This window comes from Hypanus sabinus, chromosome 6 (genome assembly GCF_030144855.1).
Source record: "Hypanus sabinus isolate sHypSab1 chromosome 6, sHypSab1.hap1, whole genome shotgun sequence".
In the NCBI taxonomy this organism is placed as follows: domain Eukaryota; kingdom Metazoa; phylum Chordata; class Chondrichthyes; order Myliobatiformes; family Dasyatidae; genus Hypanus; species Hypanus sabinus.
In genome coordinates, this window is record NC_082711.1 from 132790897 (window position 1) to 132812009 (window position 21113).

The 21113-nt window shown below is 41.8% G+C and overlaps 1 protein-coding gene across 2 annotated transcripts in view; it reads left to right on the top strand.

Annotated features, from left to right (window-relative positions):
- Positions 1–21113, top strand: part of LOC132395848 (linker for activation of T-cells family member 2-like) — a 130009-nt gene that overhangs the window by 83330 nt on the left and 25566 nt on the right. For both annotated transcript variants that reach the window (XM_059972965.1, XM_059972966.1), the window contains exons 3-7: positions 3600–3645; positions 11458–11501; positions 13252–13297; positions 13477–13514; positions 19689–19721. In XM_059972965.1, the coding sequence (XP_059828948.1) occupies positions 3600–3645; positions 11458–11501; positions 13252–13297; positions 13477–13514; positions 19689–19721 (207 nt within the window). The remainder of the gene's footprint in view (positions 1–3599; positions 3646–11457; positions 11502–13251; positions 13298–13476; positions 13515–19688; positions 19722–21113) is intronic.

Below are 21113 nucleotides of genomic sequence, written 5' to 3' on the forward strand. Positions count from 1 at the left end.
TTTAATTTCTAAACTCACCAAACGAGGGCCAAAAAATCCACCCCAATCTTTCAACCAGCATAACAAGTATCTAATATTAACTGCCCAATAATAAAATCTGAAATTAGGTAATGCTAACCCGCCTTCCTTCTTTGTCTTCTGTAAATATATTTTACCTAACCTGTGATTTTTATTCTGCCATATATATGAGGAAATTTTTGAATCAACATTAGTAAAAAAAGATTTTGGAATAAAAATTGGTATCGCTTGAAAAATATATAAAAATTTAGGTAAAATAACCATCTTAATAGCATTAATCCTACCTATTAGAGATAAAGATAATGGTGACCACTTAGTAAACAAACCTTTAATCTGATCAATTAAGGGTAAAAAATTAAATCTAAATAAATCTTTATGGTTTTTTGTGATTTTGATCCCTAAATAAACAAAAGAATCATTATTTCCTATTTTTAATTGGTAAATTAGCCTTGTTTAAGTTGAAGACAGTAGTTTCAGTTCTGTGGTGTTCATCCTCAAAATGCATCTGGAATCCAGGGGATCTTTATCAGCAAGCTCTCTTTTTAATGTTGCCTCATTACTCTTGATCAGTACCTGTTTCCCAACATGTTTTGTATTAAACTCCTCTGAGAAGCAATCCCTGATACATTTCACAAATTCCACATCTGCGATACCTTTGGCAGATAACATAAGGCAATGAAAAGCAAGCTGTTGCTGGGTTTACTTTAGCACTGTGATGCAGCTAGCAGAGCTGCTGCTTCATAGCATCGGAAACCCGGGCTCATCTCTGACCTCAGAAGCGCTCTTTGTGAAGTCTGCACGCTCTCCGCGATCATGTAGTTTTTCCCTATGTGCTGTGGTTTCTTCCCACATCTCAAAGTAATGTGCATTGCAAGGTTAATTACCCACTAAGTGCCTCTTGTGCAGGGCTGAGTGGTAGAACCTGGAAGGCAGGAGAGGGTTGATGGAAATGAGGGGTGAATAAAAGGGAACTACTAATGAGTGGTTGATGGTCAGCACAAACACAGTGGGCCGAAGGGCCTGATCCTTTCCTGTGTGATTCTATGACTAAAAAATCTCATGACAAGGAACTTACAAGGGTTACTTTAGGTTCCATTGTATATCCAATCAGCGCTGTCTCTGTAGTTAATAGACAGAGGACCAGTCAGGTGTCAGAGAAGCTGGTACAGATCTAAGCTCCAGCAACTGAATGGAGTGATCTAGAGAAGTGAGTGGAGAAAAGAAAATCGTATTAGTGTAAATGGATATTTGAAGGCCAGCATGGATTCAATGGGCTGAAGAGCCTGTTTCTGTGTATTTCTCCAGGACTCTGAGAAATTATTTGCCATTTCTTCAAACATTGATCACACCAACAGAGGCTGTCTGTTTCCTCATAAGTGCAAAGTTCTTGAGGAAATAATCTCTGTGATGCAAGTTTGAGAGGTGTGAGATATCAGTATGTAGTTTTATTACTCACCACCAACAGCCAGGTATTGACTTAACCGTTGTGAACCACAGAATCCAGCCTTCAGCAAGCTCCCTGATAAAGTGGACGCTGAGTGTATTTCTGTGCGTTCGTGGTCTCCTGCTGCTGTAGCCCATCCACTGCAAGATTCGACGTACAAGTTCAGAGATGCTCTCCTCTACACCACTGCTGTAACACGTAGTTATTTGAGTGTCTTCCTGTCAGCTTGAATTAGTTTGGCCATTCTCCTCTGACTGATTTCATTAACAAGGCATTTTTGTTCACAGATCTGCCACTCACTGGATGCTTTATATTGTGTTTTACATCATTCTCTGTAAACTCTAGAGACAGTTGTGTGTGACAATCCCAGGAGATCAGCAGTTTCTGAGATACTCAAACCACCCCATCTGGCACCAATGGTCAAAGTCACTTAGATCACATTTCTTCCCCATTCTGATGTTTGTTCTGAACAACAGCTGAACCTCGTGACTATTTATTTATTCATTTAGTAATTCATCACGGAGTCAGCCTTCCGGCCCTTTGAAACAGGCTGCCCAGCGACCCCCGGTAAACCCAATTAATCCTAACCTGACCACGGGATGACCAATTAACTTACCCAGTATGTCTTTGAAGCAGGGGAGGAAACTGGAAGACTCAGAGAAAACCCTGGCATTCCACAGGGAGGATGTACAGAACAGCGCTGGAATTGAACTTCCAAACTCCGGAATGTCCCGAGCTGTAATTGCGATGCACTAACCGCTATGCTGCCATGGCGCCCACTACGTCCACATGCATGGAGTTGTTGCCACAAGATTGGCTGATTAGAGATTGGCATTAACAAGCAGGGATACAAATGTACTTAATAAAGTGTCCATTGAGTGTAGATATCAATGATTATGTGCAGTAGTTAATCAGTCATGTAATCTTTGACTTTATAGCATTATTTAGTTCCTGGAATATCATTCTTCAGGATTTGCTTATTCTTTTAGCCCGCATCACACTGACTATTGGTCTAAGATTTTAGACTTGAATTTGCCTTGTGGGTCCATTTCAATTTGTATATGTCACTTTGGTAATTAGCAAGTATGCATTGTGTTCTGCTCCCACTACCTGGCTTCATTGAATTTCATCTGTTTTAATACCTTCTTGTAACTCTATCAAATTCTGTTACAAGTGGGATGATTCTTGGGTCTTCTCACTGTATTAAATACGAAATGAAAATACAGTATATTCTGGTTTATCGGTACCAGTAATTTTTGGCTCAATTAAGTGGCTGCCCCAATTAGCCAAGGTTTCGTGGAAATAGTTAAAAAGTATAAAAAAGACAAACTACCGTTTAACTGAGTAACAATTTATGCATTTAAATGAAATACAGAACACTACCAATACCTCTGCAGTACAATAAAGCTGTATATTAGTTCCTAATCATTATCAAAGGAGGAATTCATCTGCCATGTTCTTTTGATTGACTGTAAATGAACACAACCAGTACAGACAACCAATGCAGGTACTGGACTGCCTTCATACAATGCTTTTTGACCAGGGCTTCTCCTTGGAGTCCGTGGACCTCTTGTTTACTGGTCCATGGCATTAAAAAAAGTTGGGAATCATTGCTTTAGACAACTGCATCCTCCTGATCTTTATTTTCATTGTAACATCATCAATACCTTAAAATTCTTTGTAATTTCTGAGTTGTTGAAGTAGTGAAATCATTTAATTTTTACTCCCAGCCGTTTCTGGCATCTCCAAGCCTGAACTGCTGTGAGAAAAACCCTTTCAAGTTGTCTTGCTGCTTCTTTCTTGGCAACTATCAGTGACAAAAATCACCTCTTTTTGAATAGAAGCACACACAACTAATACCGTTTAAAAACTGATCACTGTACACAATGTGTAGTGTCTAACAGAAACAGTGTCCTACCCCAATTCAGTGACATGGTGTCTCAGATAGACAAAGGGGATCCTGCCTATTTTCTCATTTTAGATTTTGTTCTTTAAGAGCTGTCATAAATAAACAGCTGCCCCGATTAACTGAGGGCCCGTTTAACCAGAATCCACTGTATAAAGAGCTGTTGAAATTCCACATTGTGAACTATCCAAGCCATAGCCTCATCTAACACCTATTGTTTTTCGTCCACAGCTGTAATCAGAGAAGAGACTAGAAGAAAAACCCAAAGTGTTCAGCTGTAAGTCGGGGTTTTGGTGGCATTTAATACTTCAATGTGTCAGACATCAGTGAAAACCAAGGTTGTTATGGCCAACATGGACATACTGAGAGAAACTGCATCACAACTGATCACTGACTCTGGATCATTAAGTTACTGACATATGGCACTCCATTAAAATTCACTCGTTTGATCAGTGATGTGTTCCATCTAAACTGATAAGTTGACCATAGGTGATTGATAGGATACACTCAATTAATTACTCCATAAGACCATAAAACATAGGAACAGAGAAACAGTAGGCCATTTACCCCATCTAGTCTGCTCCGCCATTCAATCATGGTAGATACTTCTGTTCCCCTCCCCAGCCCCACTCCCTGGCCTTCTCCCCGTAACCTTTGATGCCGTGTCCAATGGGGAGCCTATCAAGCTCTGCCTTAAATACACCCAGTGACTCGCCCCCCACAGCTGCCTGTGGTAACAAATTCCACAAATTCACCACCCTTAGGCTAATGAAATTTCTCTGCATCTCTCTTTTAAATGGATGCTGCTTTATCCTGAGGCTGTCCGGAAGGGGCCTGGTCGAGGGAAGTGCCTGGTGTGAAAAGTGCCAGTCTTTGGCTCGAGAGTCTTCAGCGAGGAGGCTGAGGGAAGAGACTATGCCAGGCACAATTGGAGAGGGTGACCGCTAAGCTGATTCAGTGTGCTACGTGCATGATGTGGGAGGTCAGGGACACTGATGGTGCCCCCAGCTGCTACAGCTGTGGAAAGTGTGTCCAGATTCAGCTTCTGAAGGAGCACGTTGCAGCACTGAAGAAAGAACTGGATGACATCAGGTTTATCCGCAAAAACGAGAGTTTTCTGGACAGGACCTACAGTGAAGTCATTACACCGAGGATACCAGAAGAGAGAAAGGGGGCGATGATGAGGAAGGAAAGGATGCTTGAAGTACAGGAGACCCCAGGGGATGTACCTCTTGTAAACAGGTTCACCCTCTTGGAAGCTGTCAGGACAGAAGACACTGCCAGTCTGAGAGGTGGACAGGTCTGCGAGCCGAAAATTGGTGCAGAAGCAGAGCCGAGGAGTCAGACATCAGGAAGAGCTGTGGTAGTAGGGACTCCATAGTAAGAGGTACAGAAAGGGGTTTCTGCGGCAACAGGTGAGATTTAAGGATGGTGTGTTGCCTCCCTGGTGCTAGGATCCAGGACATCATGGACCGATTGCAGGGAATCCTCAAGGGTGAAGGTGAACAGCCGGAAGTGGTAGTGCATGTCGGCACAAATGACAAAGGGAATAAAGGGAACTATGGAGCTATGAGGGAGGAGCTGGCCAAAGTTCAATGGAATTAATACCCTAGCAGGGAAGACAGTGGAACAAAAATGGCAGGTATTTCTGGGAATAATGCAGAAGGTGCAGGATCGGTTCATTCCAAAGAGGAAGAAAGATCCTAAGGGGAGTAAGGGGCGGCTGTGGCTGACAAGGGCAGTATAAAAATAAAAAAGAAGTATAACATAGCAAAGATGAGTGGGAAACCGGAGGACTGAGAAGCTTTTAAAGAGCAACAGAAGATATCAAAAAAGGCAATACGCCAAGAAAAAATGAGGTACGAATGCAAACTAGCCAAGAATATAAAGGAGGATAGTAAAAGCTTCTTTAGGTATGTGAATAGCAAAAAAATAGTTAAGACCAAAATTGGGCCATTGAAGACAGAAACGGGTGAATTTATTATGGGGAACAAGGAAATGGCAGATAAGTTGAACAGGTACTTTGGATCTGTCTTCACTAGGGAAGACACAAACAATCTCCCAGATGTAATAGTGGCCAAAGGAACTAGGGTAATGGATGAACTGAAGGAAATTCATATTAGGCAAGAAACGGTGTTGGATGGACTGTTGAGTCTGAAGACTGATAAGTCCCTGGGACCTGATGGTCTGCATCCCAGGGTACTTAAAGAGGTGGCTCTAGAAATCGTGGGCACATTGGTAATCATTTTCCAATGTTCTATAGATTCAGGAACAGTTCCTGCTGATTGGAAGGTGGCTAATGTTGTCCCACTTTTCAAGAAAGGAGGGAGAGAGAAAACGGGGAATTATAGACCGGTTAGCCTGACGTCAGTGGTGGGAAAGATGCTGGAGTCAATTATAAAAGAGGAAATTACGACACATTTGAATAGCAGTAGAAGGATCAGTCCGAGTCAGCATGGATTTATGAAGGGAAAATCATGCTTGACTAATCTTCTGGAGTTTTTTGAGGATGTAACTATGAAAATGGACAAGGGAGAACCAGTGGATGTAGTGTACCTGGACTTCCAGAAAGCTTTTGATAACGTCCCACATAGGAGATTAGTGGGCAAAATTAGGGCACATGGTATTGGGTGCAGAGTACTGACATGGATTGAAAATTGGCTGGCTGACAGGAAACAAAGAGTAGTGATTAACGGGTCCCTTTCGGAATGGCAGGCTGTGACCAATGGGGTACCGCAAGGTTTGGTGCTGGGACCGCAGCTGTGTACAATATACATTAATGATTTAGATGAAGGGATTAAAAGTAACATTAGCAAATTTGCTGATGACACAAAGCTGGGTGGCAGTGTGAAGTGTCAGGAGGATGTTATGAGAATGCAGGGTGACTTGGACAGGTTGGGTGAGTGGGCAAATGTATGTCAGATGCAGTTTAATGTGGATAAATGTGAGGTTATCCACTTTGGTGGCAAGAACAGGAAGGCAGATTACTACCTAGATGGAGTCAAGTTAGGAAAAGGGGAAGTACAACGAGATCTAGGTGTTCTTGTACATCAGTCAATGAAAGCAAGCATGCAGGTACAGCAAGCAGTAAAGAAAGCTAATGGCATGCTGGCTTTTATAACAAGAGGAATTGAGTATAGGAGTAAAGAGGTCCTTCTGCAGCTGTACAGGGCCCTGGTGAGACCCCACCTGGAGTATTGTGTGCAGTTTTGGTCTCCAAATTTGAGGAAGAACGTTCTTGCTATTGAGGGAGTGCAGCGTAGGTTCACAAGGTTAATTCCCGGAATGGCGGGACTGTTGTATGTTGAAAGATTGGAGCGACTGGGCTTGTATACACTGGAATTTAGAAGGATGAGAAGTGATCTGATTGAAACATATAAGATTATTAAGGGATTGGACACACTGGAGGCAGGAAGCATGTTCCCGCTGATGGGTGAGTCCAGAACTAGAGGCCACAGTTTAAGAATAAGAGGTAGGCCATTTAGAACAGAGATGTGGAAAAACTTTTTCACCCAGAGAGTGGTGGATATGTGGAATGCTCTTCCCCAGAAGGCAGTGGAAGCCAAGTCTCTGGATGCATTCAAAAGAGTGTTAGATAGAGCTCTTATAGATAGTGGGGTCAAGGGATATGGGGAGAGGGCAGAAACGGGGTACTGATTGTGTATCATCAGCCATGATCACAGTGAATGGCGGTGCTGGCTAGAAGGGCCGAATGGCCTACTCCTGCACCTATTGTCTAATGTCTATTGGCTGTGGCCTCTTGTCCTAGACTCCCCCACCATGGCAAACATCCTTTCCATATCCAATCTGTCTAGGTCTTTCAACGTTAAAATGGTTTCAATGAAACCCCCCCCCCCAATCCTAAATTCCAGCGAGTACAGACCCAGAGCCATCAACGTTACTCATTTGATAACCCTTTCATTTCCAGAATCATCCTTGTGAACCTTTGATGAGCCATCTTTTCTTAGATGAAGAGCCCAAAACTGTTCACAGTGCTCAAGGTGAGGACTTGAGTGCCTTATAAAGTGCCTTATAAAGCCTCAGCCTCATATCCCTGCTCTGGTATTCAAGACTTCTTGAAATGAACAATCACATTGCATTTGTCTTCCTCACCACTGACTCTACCTGCAAGTTAACCTTAAGTATGTTCTGCAAAAGGACTCCCAAGTCCCTTTGCATCTCAGATTTTTAGATTCTCTGCCCTTTTAGAAAACAGTCCGCACATTTATTTCTATTAGTGCATGACCTTGTATTTTCCAACATTGTATTTCATTTGCCACTTTCTTGCCCATTCTCCTAATCTGTCCAGTCCTTCTGCAGCCTACCTGCTTCCTCAACACTACCTGCCCCTCCACCAATCTTCGTATTATCTGCAAACTTGGCAACAAAGCCATCCATTCTATCATCTAAATCAGTGATTTACAGCATAAAATGAAGTGGTTCCGACACCGAACTCTGCGGAACACCACTAGTCACTGGCAGCCAACCAGAAAAGGATCCTTTTATTCCCACTCACTGCCTCCTACCAATCAGCCAATGCTCTAACCATGTTAGCAACTTTCCTATAATACCATGGGCTCTTAACTTCGTAAGCAGCCTCGTGTGGCACCTTGTCAAAGGCCTTCTGAAAGTCCAAATATACAACATCTACTGCATCCCCTTTATCCCTCCTGCTTGTAATCCCTCAAAGAATTCCAACAGGTTCGCCAAGCAGGATTTTCCCTGAAGGAAACCATGCTGCCTTTGTCCTATCTTGTCCTGTGTCACAAAGTACTCCATAACCATGTGCTTAACAATTGACTCCGACATCTTCCCAGCCCCCGAGGTCAGGCTAACTGGTCTATAATTTCTTTACTGCTGCCTTCCTCCTTTCTTAAAGAGTGGAGTGACATTTGCAATTTTCCAATCATCTGGCACTAAGCAGAAGTACAATGGTTTTAGTAAGGTCCATGGTCTCTACCACTACCTCTTTCAGAAACCTAGGATGCAGTTCATCTGGTCCAGGTGACTTAAGTACCCTTAGCTCTTTCAGCTTTTTGAGCGCCTTCTCCCTTGTAATAGTAACTGCACTCATTTCTCTTCAATTATTTTAGTTGCTCTCTGTAGGTTTTTCAAAGCTTCGCAGTCCTATTACCTTCCCACTAATTTTTGCTTTGCTGTATGCTCTCACTTTTGCTTTTACATTAGCTTTGACTTCCCTTGTCAGCCATGGTTGTACTATTTTGCCATTTGATTATTTGTTTTTACAATACATCTATCCCCATTTTTCCCAGAAACTCACACCATTGCTGCTCTGCTGTTATCCCTGCCAGCATCTCCTTCCAATTTACTGTGGCCACTCCTCTCCCATATCACTATAATTTCCTTTACTCCACTGAAGTACTGCTACATCAGTCTTTACTTCCTCCCTATCAAATTTCACGCTCAACTCAATGTATTGTGATCACTGTCTCCTAAGCAATCTTTTGTCTTAAACTCCCTTTTTGCCTCCGGTTCATTACATAACACCCAATCCAGTGTAGCTGATCCCCAAGTAGGCTCAACAACAAACTGCTCCAAAAAACCATCTCTTGGACATTCAACAAATTCACGCTCTTGAGATCCATTACCAACCTGATATTCCCAATCAACCTGCATGTTGAAGTTTCCCATGACTATCATAACATTGCCCTTTCAACACACCTTTTCTATTTCCCATTGTAATCTGTGTTCCACATTCCAGTTGCTTTTGGGAGCTGGCATCATGCCATCATGGTCCTTTTACCCTTGCTGTTTCTTAACCTAACCCGCAAGGATTCAACATTTTCTGAACCTATGTCACATCTTTCTACTGATTCAATGCCATTCTTTACCAGCAGAGGCACACCACCCCCTCTGTCTACCTTCCTATCCGTCTGATACAAAGTGTAACCTTGGACATTCAGCTCCCAGCTACACCATCCTTCAGCCACAATTCAGTGATGGCCACAACATTATACCTGACCATCTGTAAAAGTGCAACAAGATCATCCACCTTATTTCTTATACTCTGTGCATTGAGATATAACACTTTGAGTACTGTATTTGCTACCCTTTTTGATTCTGTATCCCCAATGCACTGATACTCATCCTGCCGGCTACAATTATGTTCTATCATCTTCCTGCCCTTCCTGACAATCTGACTGCACACTATCTTTGTTTTTATGTCATCCATCTTATCCTGACTCCATTCACTCCACTTCCCACCCCGCCCCTGCCAAATTAGTTATTGACCCTCCCCCACAGCACTACCAAACCTGCCCGTGAGAATATTGGTTCCTCTCAGGTTCAGGTGCTATCTGCCCCTTTTGTACAGGTCACACCACCCCCAGAACGCATCCCAGTGATCCAAGAACTTGAAGCCCTGTCACCTGCACCAGCTTCTCAGTCATGCATTTATCTACCAAATCAACCTGTTTCTACAGGATGGGACAGGCAGCAATCCAGAAAATACTACCCTGGAGGCCCTGCGTCTCAGCTTTCTACCTAGCTCTCTAAATCCTCTCTTCATGACCTCATTGCTTTTCCCTCCTATGTCATTGGTACCAATATATACCAAGACATCTGGCTTCTCTCCCCCAACCCCTCCAAAATGCTGTGGACGCAATCTGAGATGCCCCTGACCCTGGCACCTGGGAGGCAATATACCATAGAATGTCCACAGAATCTCCTGTCTGTTCCCCTATCACTACCACTCCCTCTTCTCCCCCTTTCCCTTCTGCACCACAAGATCCATGCTCTGTACCAGTAACCTGGTCTCCATGGCATTCCTTTGGGAGGTCATCCCCCACAACAGCATCCAAAATGGTGTACTTATTATTGCGTGGAATGGCCACAGGGGTGCTCTGCGCTAAGTGCCTATCCACATTTCCATTTCTCCTGACAGTCACCCAGCTACTCGCCTCCTGCAACTTTAGGGTGACTACTTCCCTGTATTTCCGATCTATGATCTCCTCACTCTCCCGTACAAGCCAAAGGTCATCCAGCTGCTGCTCCACATCCCCAACACGGTCTCCAAGGAGCTGCAGCCGGATGCACTTCACGCAGATGTATTTCCCGGGAGACTCTGGGTCTCCCAGGACTGCAACATCCAGCATGAAGAACACACAACGGCCATTTGCTACACTAGATACAGTAAGAGGAGGGGAAAAAAAGGGGACCTTATCAGAAGCTTAGCCAGAGCCAATGCCTCTTCCAAGTGGAAGGCTCCTTTGAGCCAAAGCCTGACACTCCTACTTTCACCACAGGCCTACTCCCAACAATGGCCGCCCTGCTTGCCCCTTCTGTACTTTTATTTAATTTGCTGTGCTCTGCTCCTGCCGCTGATGGGGCTGCCGGAATGAGCTCAAGCACTTGTAAAGCTCTCCTTTTAACCAAGCATCGCTGACCTATGAGAAACCTCCTCGCTGTGTGTGCTCTGTTCCCATTGCTGATTGGGCTATCGGGATTAGTGATCAATTGGTATGGAAGACTTTGAAGTTGATCAGTAATTAAGTTGTACAATATGTTTTGTCTGAGATTGATACATTTCTGATTAAAAACAAAATGCAGGATGTTCTTAGCAAATCAGTCAGCAGCTGTGGAGAGGGAGCAGAGTCAATGTTGATCATCTCATCGGAACTGGGGAAGGCGAATGGTATGAAAGATTAACTCTGGTTTTCTCCGTCCAGTGGTTGCAGTGGATGCTTGAACTGATGGAAATGTGTTGCCAGAGTGGCCTGCAGACATCTAGGAGAGTGTCAAATGTCTTCTGATTATTGCTGGAGCTGCAAAATGCAAAATGCCTGCAATGTCACCTGGATTATGTGGCTGGTTTACCAACACCCAACAGATGTTGATGAGGAGGAATTGATGCCTCCGTGCCGTTTGAATTTTTGTTTCTATTAATCAGTGCAAACTCGGTCTTGTTGCAGGTACAAGCTTCCTCAGTTCTGACTGTGACATGACAATGTTTACTGTCTTCTCTAGTTCATCATAATGTCGTACAAAGTTTGGATTCATGGGTACCAAAAGTCAAGATTTGGCCCAAGACTGTTTTCAAACAATTAAATAAATGTCCACTTTCTTTCAGGAATGAAGACAAGAAAGTCTTTGAAGTAGTGAGATCATTTACAGGTAAATTACATATAGAGGCTAAAGCACAAAAAGATCATAAGATCATAATATTTGTCATTTAGAAAATAGTCAACCCTTTCATTTCTTCTACCAAAGTGCACGACCATACACTTCCCAACACTGTATTCCATCTGCCATTTATCTGTCTATTCACCTAATCAGTCTAAGTCCGTCTGTAGCCTCTCTACTTCCTCAAAACTACCTGGCCCTCCACCCATCTTTATATTGTCTGCAAACTTTGCAACAAAGCCATCAATTCCATCATCCAAATCACTGACATGTAAAACGTATCAGTTCCAACACAGACCCCTGTGGAATACCACTAGTCACTGGCAGCGAACCAGAAAAGGCTCCCTTCATTCCCACTCTTTACCTCCTGCCAATCAGCTACTACTTTATCCATACTAATATATTTCCTGTAATACCATGGGCTCATGGCTTGTTAAGCAGCCTCATGTGTGGCACCTTGTCAAAGGCCTTCTGAAAGTCCAAATATAGAACATCAACTAATTCTCTTTCATCTATCCTGCTTGTACTTCTTCAATTCTGGTTTATTGCACAATACCCAATCCAGAATAGCTGATCCCCTAGCTAGCTCAACCATGAGCTGATCTAAAAAGCCATCTCAAAGGCACTCTAGAAAATTCCCCTCCTGGAATCCAACACCAACCCAATTTTCCCAAGTTACCTGCATATTGAAATCCTCCATGACTATGTAGCCCATATTACCAGTACTAGCTTTTTCATGGAGCAACAGAATTGTATGACCCCTGCTCTTTTCCCAATATCTGCCTAATTTGCCTGATTAAATATGCATTTAACTTCATTCTGAGAATTAAATATTGAACCTGGTTACCCACACTCTTAGAGGTAGTGCAGCCCAGATCACGTGAGTTCTGGATTCCATGGGTTCCTATGTTCTTCTACTCATCAGACTAATCTTTCTGCTCATTACCTGCTCTACCACAGGAAATGCATCCTCTTTATTTGCCTTATTTAAAATATTCATGGTTCAAAATACATACATAGAATCTCCCCTTAGGTTTCTTCAGCCTAAGTAGATCAGACCTATCTTCACTAGTTTCTCCATGTAACCAAGGTCCCTCTACATGATCACCATTCCAATAAGTCATCTGAAGCCTCTCCAAGACTCTACAAACCTTTATACAGAGCAATGCCTAGAAATGAGTCATACTTTAGACAAGGCCCAACCAGTATTACAAAATACTTCAGCTTTATTTCCTGCTCTCTGAGCCTGTAATCCTGATGCTCTCTTTATCTTGTCATTAACAAACATTTTTACTTGTATCTCTACTGCCTATCCTTTACAATTCTATAATTTACTTCACATCTCCATCCTTCTTTAACTATGCATCACTCATCTCATTTTCCCATAAATTTCCATCTGCCACATATCAACCCATTTAACAGTGTTTTCATTGTTCATCTTGTTCCTTATGGACGGACCTATTGTAAATTGTGAGAGAGCAGAGCAGAACCTGACAGAGTGGAATAGGCCTGTAGGAGCCATGTATCTATTTTCTTTCTGTGTTGTATTTTGTAGTGCATTTATTATGGTGATCTGTCACATGGGTTGGGACATGGTAGAAGGAAATGAGTAGCTACGTATTCACGCTTTGTCTTAGTGTAGTTTAGTCTAGTGGAGAGGGGTGAGCCGCGGGGAATTATATTTTTTGTTGACCACTAATTGGAAGTAAAAATGAAGTAAATTTGTGTCTTTTTTTTCCAGTGTCACGAACACAACAAAAACCACCAAGTCTGGAACCAGAGACTGAGTAAGAAATGTGACATAATATTTGATCATGTAAAAAAAAACACACCCCAAGTATATCCACATCCCCCTCTCTGATCGATCCCATTGAACAGTAGCGAAATGTTAAATTTGTGTGGACTTATGATTAAGTGCAGAAAGAAAGTCTAGTAGTCCTAAATAAAATGTTTTCATCTTTTTCAGGAAAGTGCATGCCTCAAATGTTCGATCTGATTGTCAGGGTTTGTATTGAAACAGTTGCTGAACCTTTTTAACAAGCAATCTAATATGCTCAATTCTGTCTCACTGGCCCTGTTTGTCTTTTGGCACGGACCAACTCCAAATCCACTGGTCTCCTCTCTCAAGTTGTTTTTATTATATAACCTATCAGTGGTTTCCTTCAGCTCATTATTATATAACCATGTTTGTATATCTTCCTTGCTCCCAATTTCTTCTTGTAAATATATTCTTTGCCATGTTATCCTTTTGAAGATCAAGTAAGTCAAAAACTGTACTAGAGTGCATCAGGGTAGACTATTGCTCCTTTTAAACAAGTTCTTTCCAGTCTGATCCTACTTCTTTTGATTACAAAATTGCACATCCTTGTTCTATTAACAAAAGGTGAGAATTAATTCATTGACAAGTTGGCCTATTCCCTGTTGCCAAAACACACACTTAAATCTATAATTAAGGACAGAATTATGATTGGAGAGAGCTAGCATGGACTTGTAAAGATTATGTTGTATAATTAAATATATCTTTCTTTCTAAATCTTTTTATTAATATTAGTAATATGGACAGAATACAAATGATATATTGATAAAGAAATTACCAACATACAAATTCCATTACAGATGAATAAAAACATACATAATAGTTACAATATAAATGAGTTTACCAAGACATAAGCCATACAATATATGTATGAACATGGTAAGTCTAAATATTTCATAATATATGATATAAAGAAAACAGAAAAAAGAAAGAAAAAAATATATATATAATGCAAAACTAGCTAATCTAATCTAATAACTAATATAGAAGAAAAAAGAAGCAAAAAAAGAAAAAGAGAAAAAAAAGGGGGCTGTTTATAATATCTCACAAAAATAAACATTCATCAATGCCGTCACTTCCGGTCCTCTCAATATACATAAGCTAAAAGCTGGGAAATCAACTGAACTTGGCACAGGGTCATATTACATCATATGAAATTGTTGAATAAATGGTCTCCATAACTTTTCAAATTTAATAGAAGTCTCAAAAGTACCACTTCTAATTTTTTCTAAATTTAAACATAATATAGTTTGAGAGAACCAATTAAATACAGTGGGAGAATTAATTTCCTTCCAATTCAACAATATAGATCTTCTAGCCATCAGAGTTAGAAATGCAATCATTCGACGGGCGGAAGAAGATAAATGCAGCGAGTCTAACATTGGTAAACCAAAAATTGTGGTAATAGGATGAGGTTGTAAATCAATATTCAAAACTGCAGAAATAATATCAAAAATATCTTTCCAATATTTCTCCAAAAATGAACAAGACCAAAACAAAATATATCAGTAATATTGTAAAATATTGTTTGATTAAGCATTCTTTGTTGTTCAAATAATTCATTATTGTTATAGGTATGAAGTTTATGAATGGCATATGTCATCACACATGTGTCGGTCAGGCACGCATGTCTCGCTTAAAAAAAACAAGAGTACACATGTTATTACTGCTTCGTGTTTTCTTTAAATTAGTTTTGTGTTTTGGAGCACCAAGATGTAACAGTGTTAACAAGCAAGTTTTTTATGAACCCAAGATGACTACCTATCTTTTAAAGTGCAACGAAACGTTTGAGTTGAAAAAAGCTCAGCAAGATCTTCGAGTTAAAAATAAGTAGTGCAGTATGTGTCTCTTCAGAACAGGAGATAGAGACAATTGAGTTTAAAAAAGAGCAGGAAATGGACACAATTCATAGATTCATAAACAGTGTTTACTGGGTGATAATTATCATAAATAAAAAAAGTAGAAATGGCTGGCTACATTGGAAAGATTGTCAAATTTAATTGCACAAGAGATAACTGGATTATATATACTGAATGATATAAGCAGTATTTTGAAGCAAATGAAATAGCCAATGAGAAGCAAGTACCTGGTTTAGGTTTAAACGTACAGTTTGCTCAGAAGCTTAACTGCTCCAACCAAACCAGCTGAAACGAGCTTTGCTCATATTGTTGACCTTTCATATTGTGAAAGTAATGAAGGAAGATAGAAAATCAAAATGATTGTTGATAGCAGAACACGTTTCATCTGTGGAATCAGAGGAAGGGGAGTCGATTTCAGCGTATGTGGCTGGATGGAAGAGATTGAGCATTGTGAGTTCGGTAATGGTCAACATATCAATGCAGCTATAAAGAAGGCAAGACAACAGCTGTATTTTATTAGGAGTTTGAGGGGATTTTATTTGTCACCTAAAGCATTCAAAAACTTTTACAGCTGTACCATGGAGAGCATTCTAACTGGCAGCATCACTGTCAGGTATGGGGGAGGGGGGAGGTACTGCAGAGGACCGAAAGAAGCTAAGAAAGTTGTAAAATTAGTCATTTCCATCATGGGTACCAGCCTCTGGCGTATCCAAGACATCTTCAGGGAGCGGTGCCTCAGGAAAGCAGTGTCCATTTTTTAAGGATCCCATCACCCAATACCTGCTCACTTCTCATTGTTGCCATCAGCAAGGAGGTACAGAAGCCTGAAGGCACACACTCAGCGATTCAGGAGCAGCTTCTTCCCCTCTGCCATCCAATTCCTAAATAGACATTGAACCCACGAACACCACTTATTTATTATTTCTGTTTTTGCACTACTATTTTTAACTTGACTATTTAATATAGATATATGCTTACTGTAATGTTTTTCTGTACTTATCATGTATTGCATCATACTGCTGCTGCTAAGTGATCAGATTTGACAACATATGCCAGTGATATGCCTGATTCAAATTCTGACATTACCATATACAAGTCTGAGATTAATTTTCTAGCAGGCATACTCAATAAATTCATAATAGAGTAAGTGGGAGACCATAGCCACTTGGGTGTTTAATGTGTGCAAAAGACAACAAGATACAAACACAAAAAGAAATAAATAATAATAATAAATAAATAAGCATTAAACATCGAGAACATGAGATGAAGAGCCCTTGAAGATGCGACTATGGGTTGTGGAACATTTCAATGATGGGGCAAGTGAAGTTGAGTGACTTTATCCCCTTTGGTTCAAGAGCCTGATGGTTGAGGGGTAATAACTATTCCTGAACTGGTGGTGTTGGTCCTGAGGCTCCTATACCTTCTTCGTGGCAGCAGCAGCAAGAAGAGACCATGTCCTGGCTGGTGGCAGTCCCAATAGACAATAGGTGCAGGAGTAGGCCATTTGGCCCTTCGAGCCAGCACCGCCATTCAATGTGATCATGGCTGATCAACCACAATCAGTAACCCATTCCTGCCTTCTCCCCATATCCCTTGACTCTGCTATCTTTAAGAGCTCTATCTAACTCTTTCTTGAAAGCATCCAGAGAATTGGCTTCTACTGCATTCTGAGGCAGAGCATTCCATAGATCCACAACTCTCTGGGTGAAAAAGTTTATCCTGAACTCTGTACTAAATGGCCTACCCCTTATTCTTAAACTGTGGCCTCTGGTTCTGGACTTCCCCAACATCGAGAACATGTTTCCTGCCTCTAGCGTGTCCAATCCCTTAATAATCTTATATGTTTCAATCAGATCACCTCTCATCCTTCTAAATTCCAGTGTATACAAGCCCAATCGCTCCAATCTTTCAACATATGACAGCCCCGCCATCCCGGGAATCAACCTCATGAACCTAGGCTGCACTCCCTCAATAGCAAGAATGTCCTTCCTCGAATTTGGAGACCAAAACTGAACACAGTACTCCAAGTGTGGTCTCACCAGGGCCCTGTACAACTGCAGAAGGACCTCTTTGCTCCTATACTCAACTCCCCCGTTATGAAGGCCAACACGCCATTAGCTTTCTTCACTGCCTGCTGTACCTGCATACTTATTTTCAGTGACTGATGTACAAGGACACCTAAATCTCATTGTTCTTCCCCTTTTCCTAACTTGACACCATTCAGATAGTAATCTGCCTTCCTGTTCTTGCCACTGAAGTGGATAACCTCACATTTATCCACATTAAACTGCATCTGCCCACTCACCCAACCTGTCCAAGTCACCTTGCATTCTCCAATCATCCTCATATTTCACACTGCCATCCAGCTTTGTGTCATCTGCAAATTTGCTAATGTTACTTTTAATCCCTTCATCTAAATCATTAACGTATATTGTAAATAGCTGCGGTCCCAGCACCGAGCCTTGCGATACCCCACTAGTCACTGACTGCCATTCTGAAAAGGACCCATTAATCCCTACTCTTTGTTTCCTGTCTGCCAACCAATTTTCTATCGATGTTAGTACCCTACCCCAAATACCATGTGCTCTAATTTTGCCCACTACTCTCCTATGTAGGACCTTATCAAAGGCTTTCTGAAAGTCCAGGTACACTACATCCTCTGGCTCTCCCTTGTCCATTTTCATAGTTACATCCTCAAAAAATTCCAGAAGATTAGTCATGCATGATTTCCCCTTTGTAAATCCATGCTGACTTGGACCAATCCTGTTACTGCTATCCAAATGTGCCGTTATTTCATCTTTTATAATTGACTCCAGCATCTTCCCCACCACTGATGTCAGGCTAACTGGTCTATAATTCCCTGTTTTCTCTCTCCCTCCTTTCTTAAAAAGTGGGATAACATTAGCTATCCTCCAATCCTCAGGAACCTGAATCTATAGAACATTGGAAAATGATTACCAATGCATAATCATCATTCCCTGATGATGGTTGCTACTTTTCTGCGACAGCGTTTCATGTAGATGTGCTCAATGGTGGGGAGGGCTTAACCCTTGATGGACTGAGCCATATCCACTACTTTTTGTAGGATTTTACATCCAAGGGCATTGGTGTTGCTATCCAGGCTATGAATCAGTCAGTCAATCTAGTAATAGTGTTAAATGAAAATGCCACACCCAAGTTTTACAAAGTCCATCTGGTTCCTTCTACCATCTGTGATAAAACAGCCCTTAGGCTACTGTAGTTCATATGGAGGCAGAAGGTATTCTTTCCAAGGTAGAAGAGAGCCTATGGGCAACGCTAATCGTCCCAGTAGCCAAGAAGGATGTGTCTGTCAGGATCTGTTGTGATTTTAAGGTCACCATCAACCCAGACCTAGAGTAGACCAGTTCCTGCTGCCCAGGATAGAGGATATTTTTGCAAAGTTTTCTGGAGTAAAACACTTCATCAAAGTGGACTTAGCTGAGGCCCACCTACAGATGGAGACGAAAGAAGAGGCTAAAATGTTTCTCACCATTGTTGCACTATGATAGGCTTATTTTTGGAGTATCATCTCCACCTGGGCTCTGGCAGAAAGCTATGGACCAGGTGCTGCAAGGCTGCCCGGGCACTCAGTGTTACCCGGATGACATCATTGTTACCAGTGAGGATGACAAGGAACATCTCAAAAATCTCAATACAGTGTTAAAAGGATCATGTGGAAATGTTGAGGCCCTTGGACAAAAATCACTAAAATGTTACGTGCAGGCACACATAATGATCATTTTGAGGCAATTATAGACATTTAAACCTCGAGATCTGAAAAACAAGTGGATGGAATTCCAGAGCAGTTGTGCAAGGCTGTGGTTGGACCCTGTCTGTTTTCTGGACACCACACATTTTGAAGGATGTAGTAGGTCCAAAGATATGAAGAATTCATGAAAATGATATTTCACCTCCAAGGATGAAATTGTGGTGAAGGCTGAGATGAGCAAAGGCTGCATTTCCTAGTGGGTGAAGAGATGATTTGATAAAACTGAGAAAGTTAGTGCAGTGTTGTATGTCACAGAAACAGACCTTCGCACTACCAAGTCTGTGCCTACCTCATCCTACACTAACAAACTGATTCCACCTGGGGCAAATGCTCAGACCCCCAGTCGACGAATGGAGGGAAAATTTGTGAGGAGTTGCCACAGCTCAGCCCAAGGGAATGAGTCTAAGTGGAATTCTCCTGATCCTATAAATAATTTTATAAACAGTTATTTCTTTGAGATGCATTGAGAATTGTTGCTTTGTCTGGTTGTGACCTGCTGGAGATAGGACCTACACTTGGTATGGCTGTGATGCCTCACATGGCCAAATTGCCCACCATGTTGGCTCACCAAGTTCAGTAAGGAATTAGCAGTCGGAAAATAACTGTCAGTCACAGGACTATGTAGCAGCAAGGACGGCTCCCTCAGTGGGAATTAGCAATGCTGAGGAGGGAATATTGTATTATCACCTAAACTCTTCTCTTTTTACCAACAGATGATTCAGCAAACTATGAGAACTTAAAGATTGGTAAGTACAAAATAATCGGCAGTAAATGAAAAACAAGCTTTCCTGTGATTAAGAAAACATACGGTGCATCAATCGTGGGATTGAGTTCAGTAGCTGAGGGGTAATGTTGCAGCTCTATAGGACCCTGGTCAGACCCGACTTAGAGTACTGTGCTCAGTTCTGGTCACCTCACTACAGGAAGGATGTGGAAACCATAGAAAGGGTGCAGAGGAGATTTACAAGGATGTTGCCTGGATTAGAGAGCATGCCTTATGAGAATAGGTTGAGTGAATTCGGCCTCTTTTCCTTGGAGCGACGGAGGATGAGAGGTGACCTGATAGATGTGCATAAGATGATGAAAGGCATTGATCGTGTGGATAGCCAGAGGCTCTTTCCCAGAGCTGAACTGGCTAACATGAGAGGGCATAGTTTTAAGGCACTTGGAAATAGGCGCTGAGGGGATGTCAGGGGTAAGTTTTTCACACAGCGTGGAAAGAGCCTCCGGCTTTCCACATGATCAATGCCTCTCATCATCTTATACACCTCTATCAGGTCACCTCTCATCTACCGTCACTCCAAGGAGAAAAGGCCAAGTTCACTCAACCTGTTCTCATAAGGTACACCCTCCAATCCAGACAACATCCTTGTAAATCTCCTCTGCACTCTTTCAATAGTATTCACATCCTTCCTGTAATGAGGTGACCAGAACTGAACACAGTACTCCAAGTGGGGTCTGACCTAGATCTTACATAGCTGTAACATTACCTCAAGGCCCTTGAACTGAATCCCACGGTTGATGAAAGCCAACACACCATACGCTTTTTTAACAACACTGTCAACCTGCACAGCTGCTTTGATATCTGCAGTTTGGTTATAAGAGATTGCTGCATTTGTGGAAAGGCTGTGGGATTGTGGGGAAGTACATGTCACAACCATACAGGTTATTGAAAATTCACTCTTACAGAATTGATAAATCATTCCCCACAAAATTGAGATACAGGATCATCTTCACTATCACGGAATTTATGTGCAAATTAAGCGGCTCCATGTCTTCATGTTATATAAAATCAAGAAACAGCCTGTTTCTGGAAAAGCAACCCACAGTCTTTCTTACCGTGGGTTAGCCTCTATTTGAACTACCAGTAATTACACCATCCATGGCACTTCAGTCTGCGCTCAGACAGGTGATCAGCATGCTGGAGATGACGCTGTGATGACTGATTAGAGGCTGAATCTGTCAGGTTACAGCATTGCTCCAGTTCACAGGGAGCCTGGGGTCAGGACAAAGCACTGCTTGCTGTGTCAGCACTGGAATCTGGTGCTGAGTGCAGCTCGTGACAACATCATCCATGGGGAAAAGCAAACTATTCTTTGCAATTTATTTTACTTTAGCATAATGCTTTTATTTGGAAA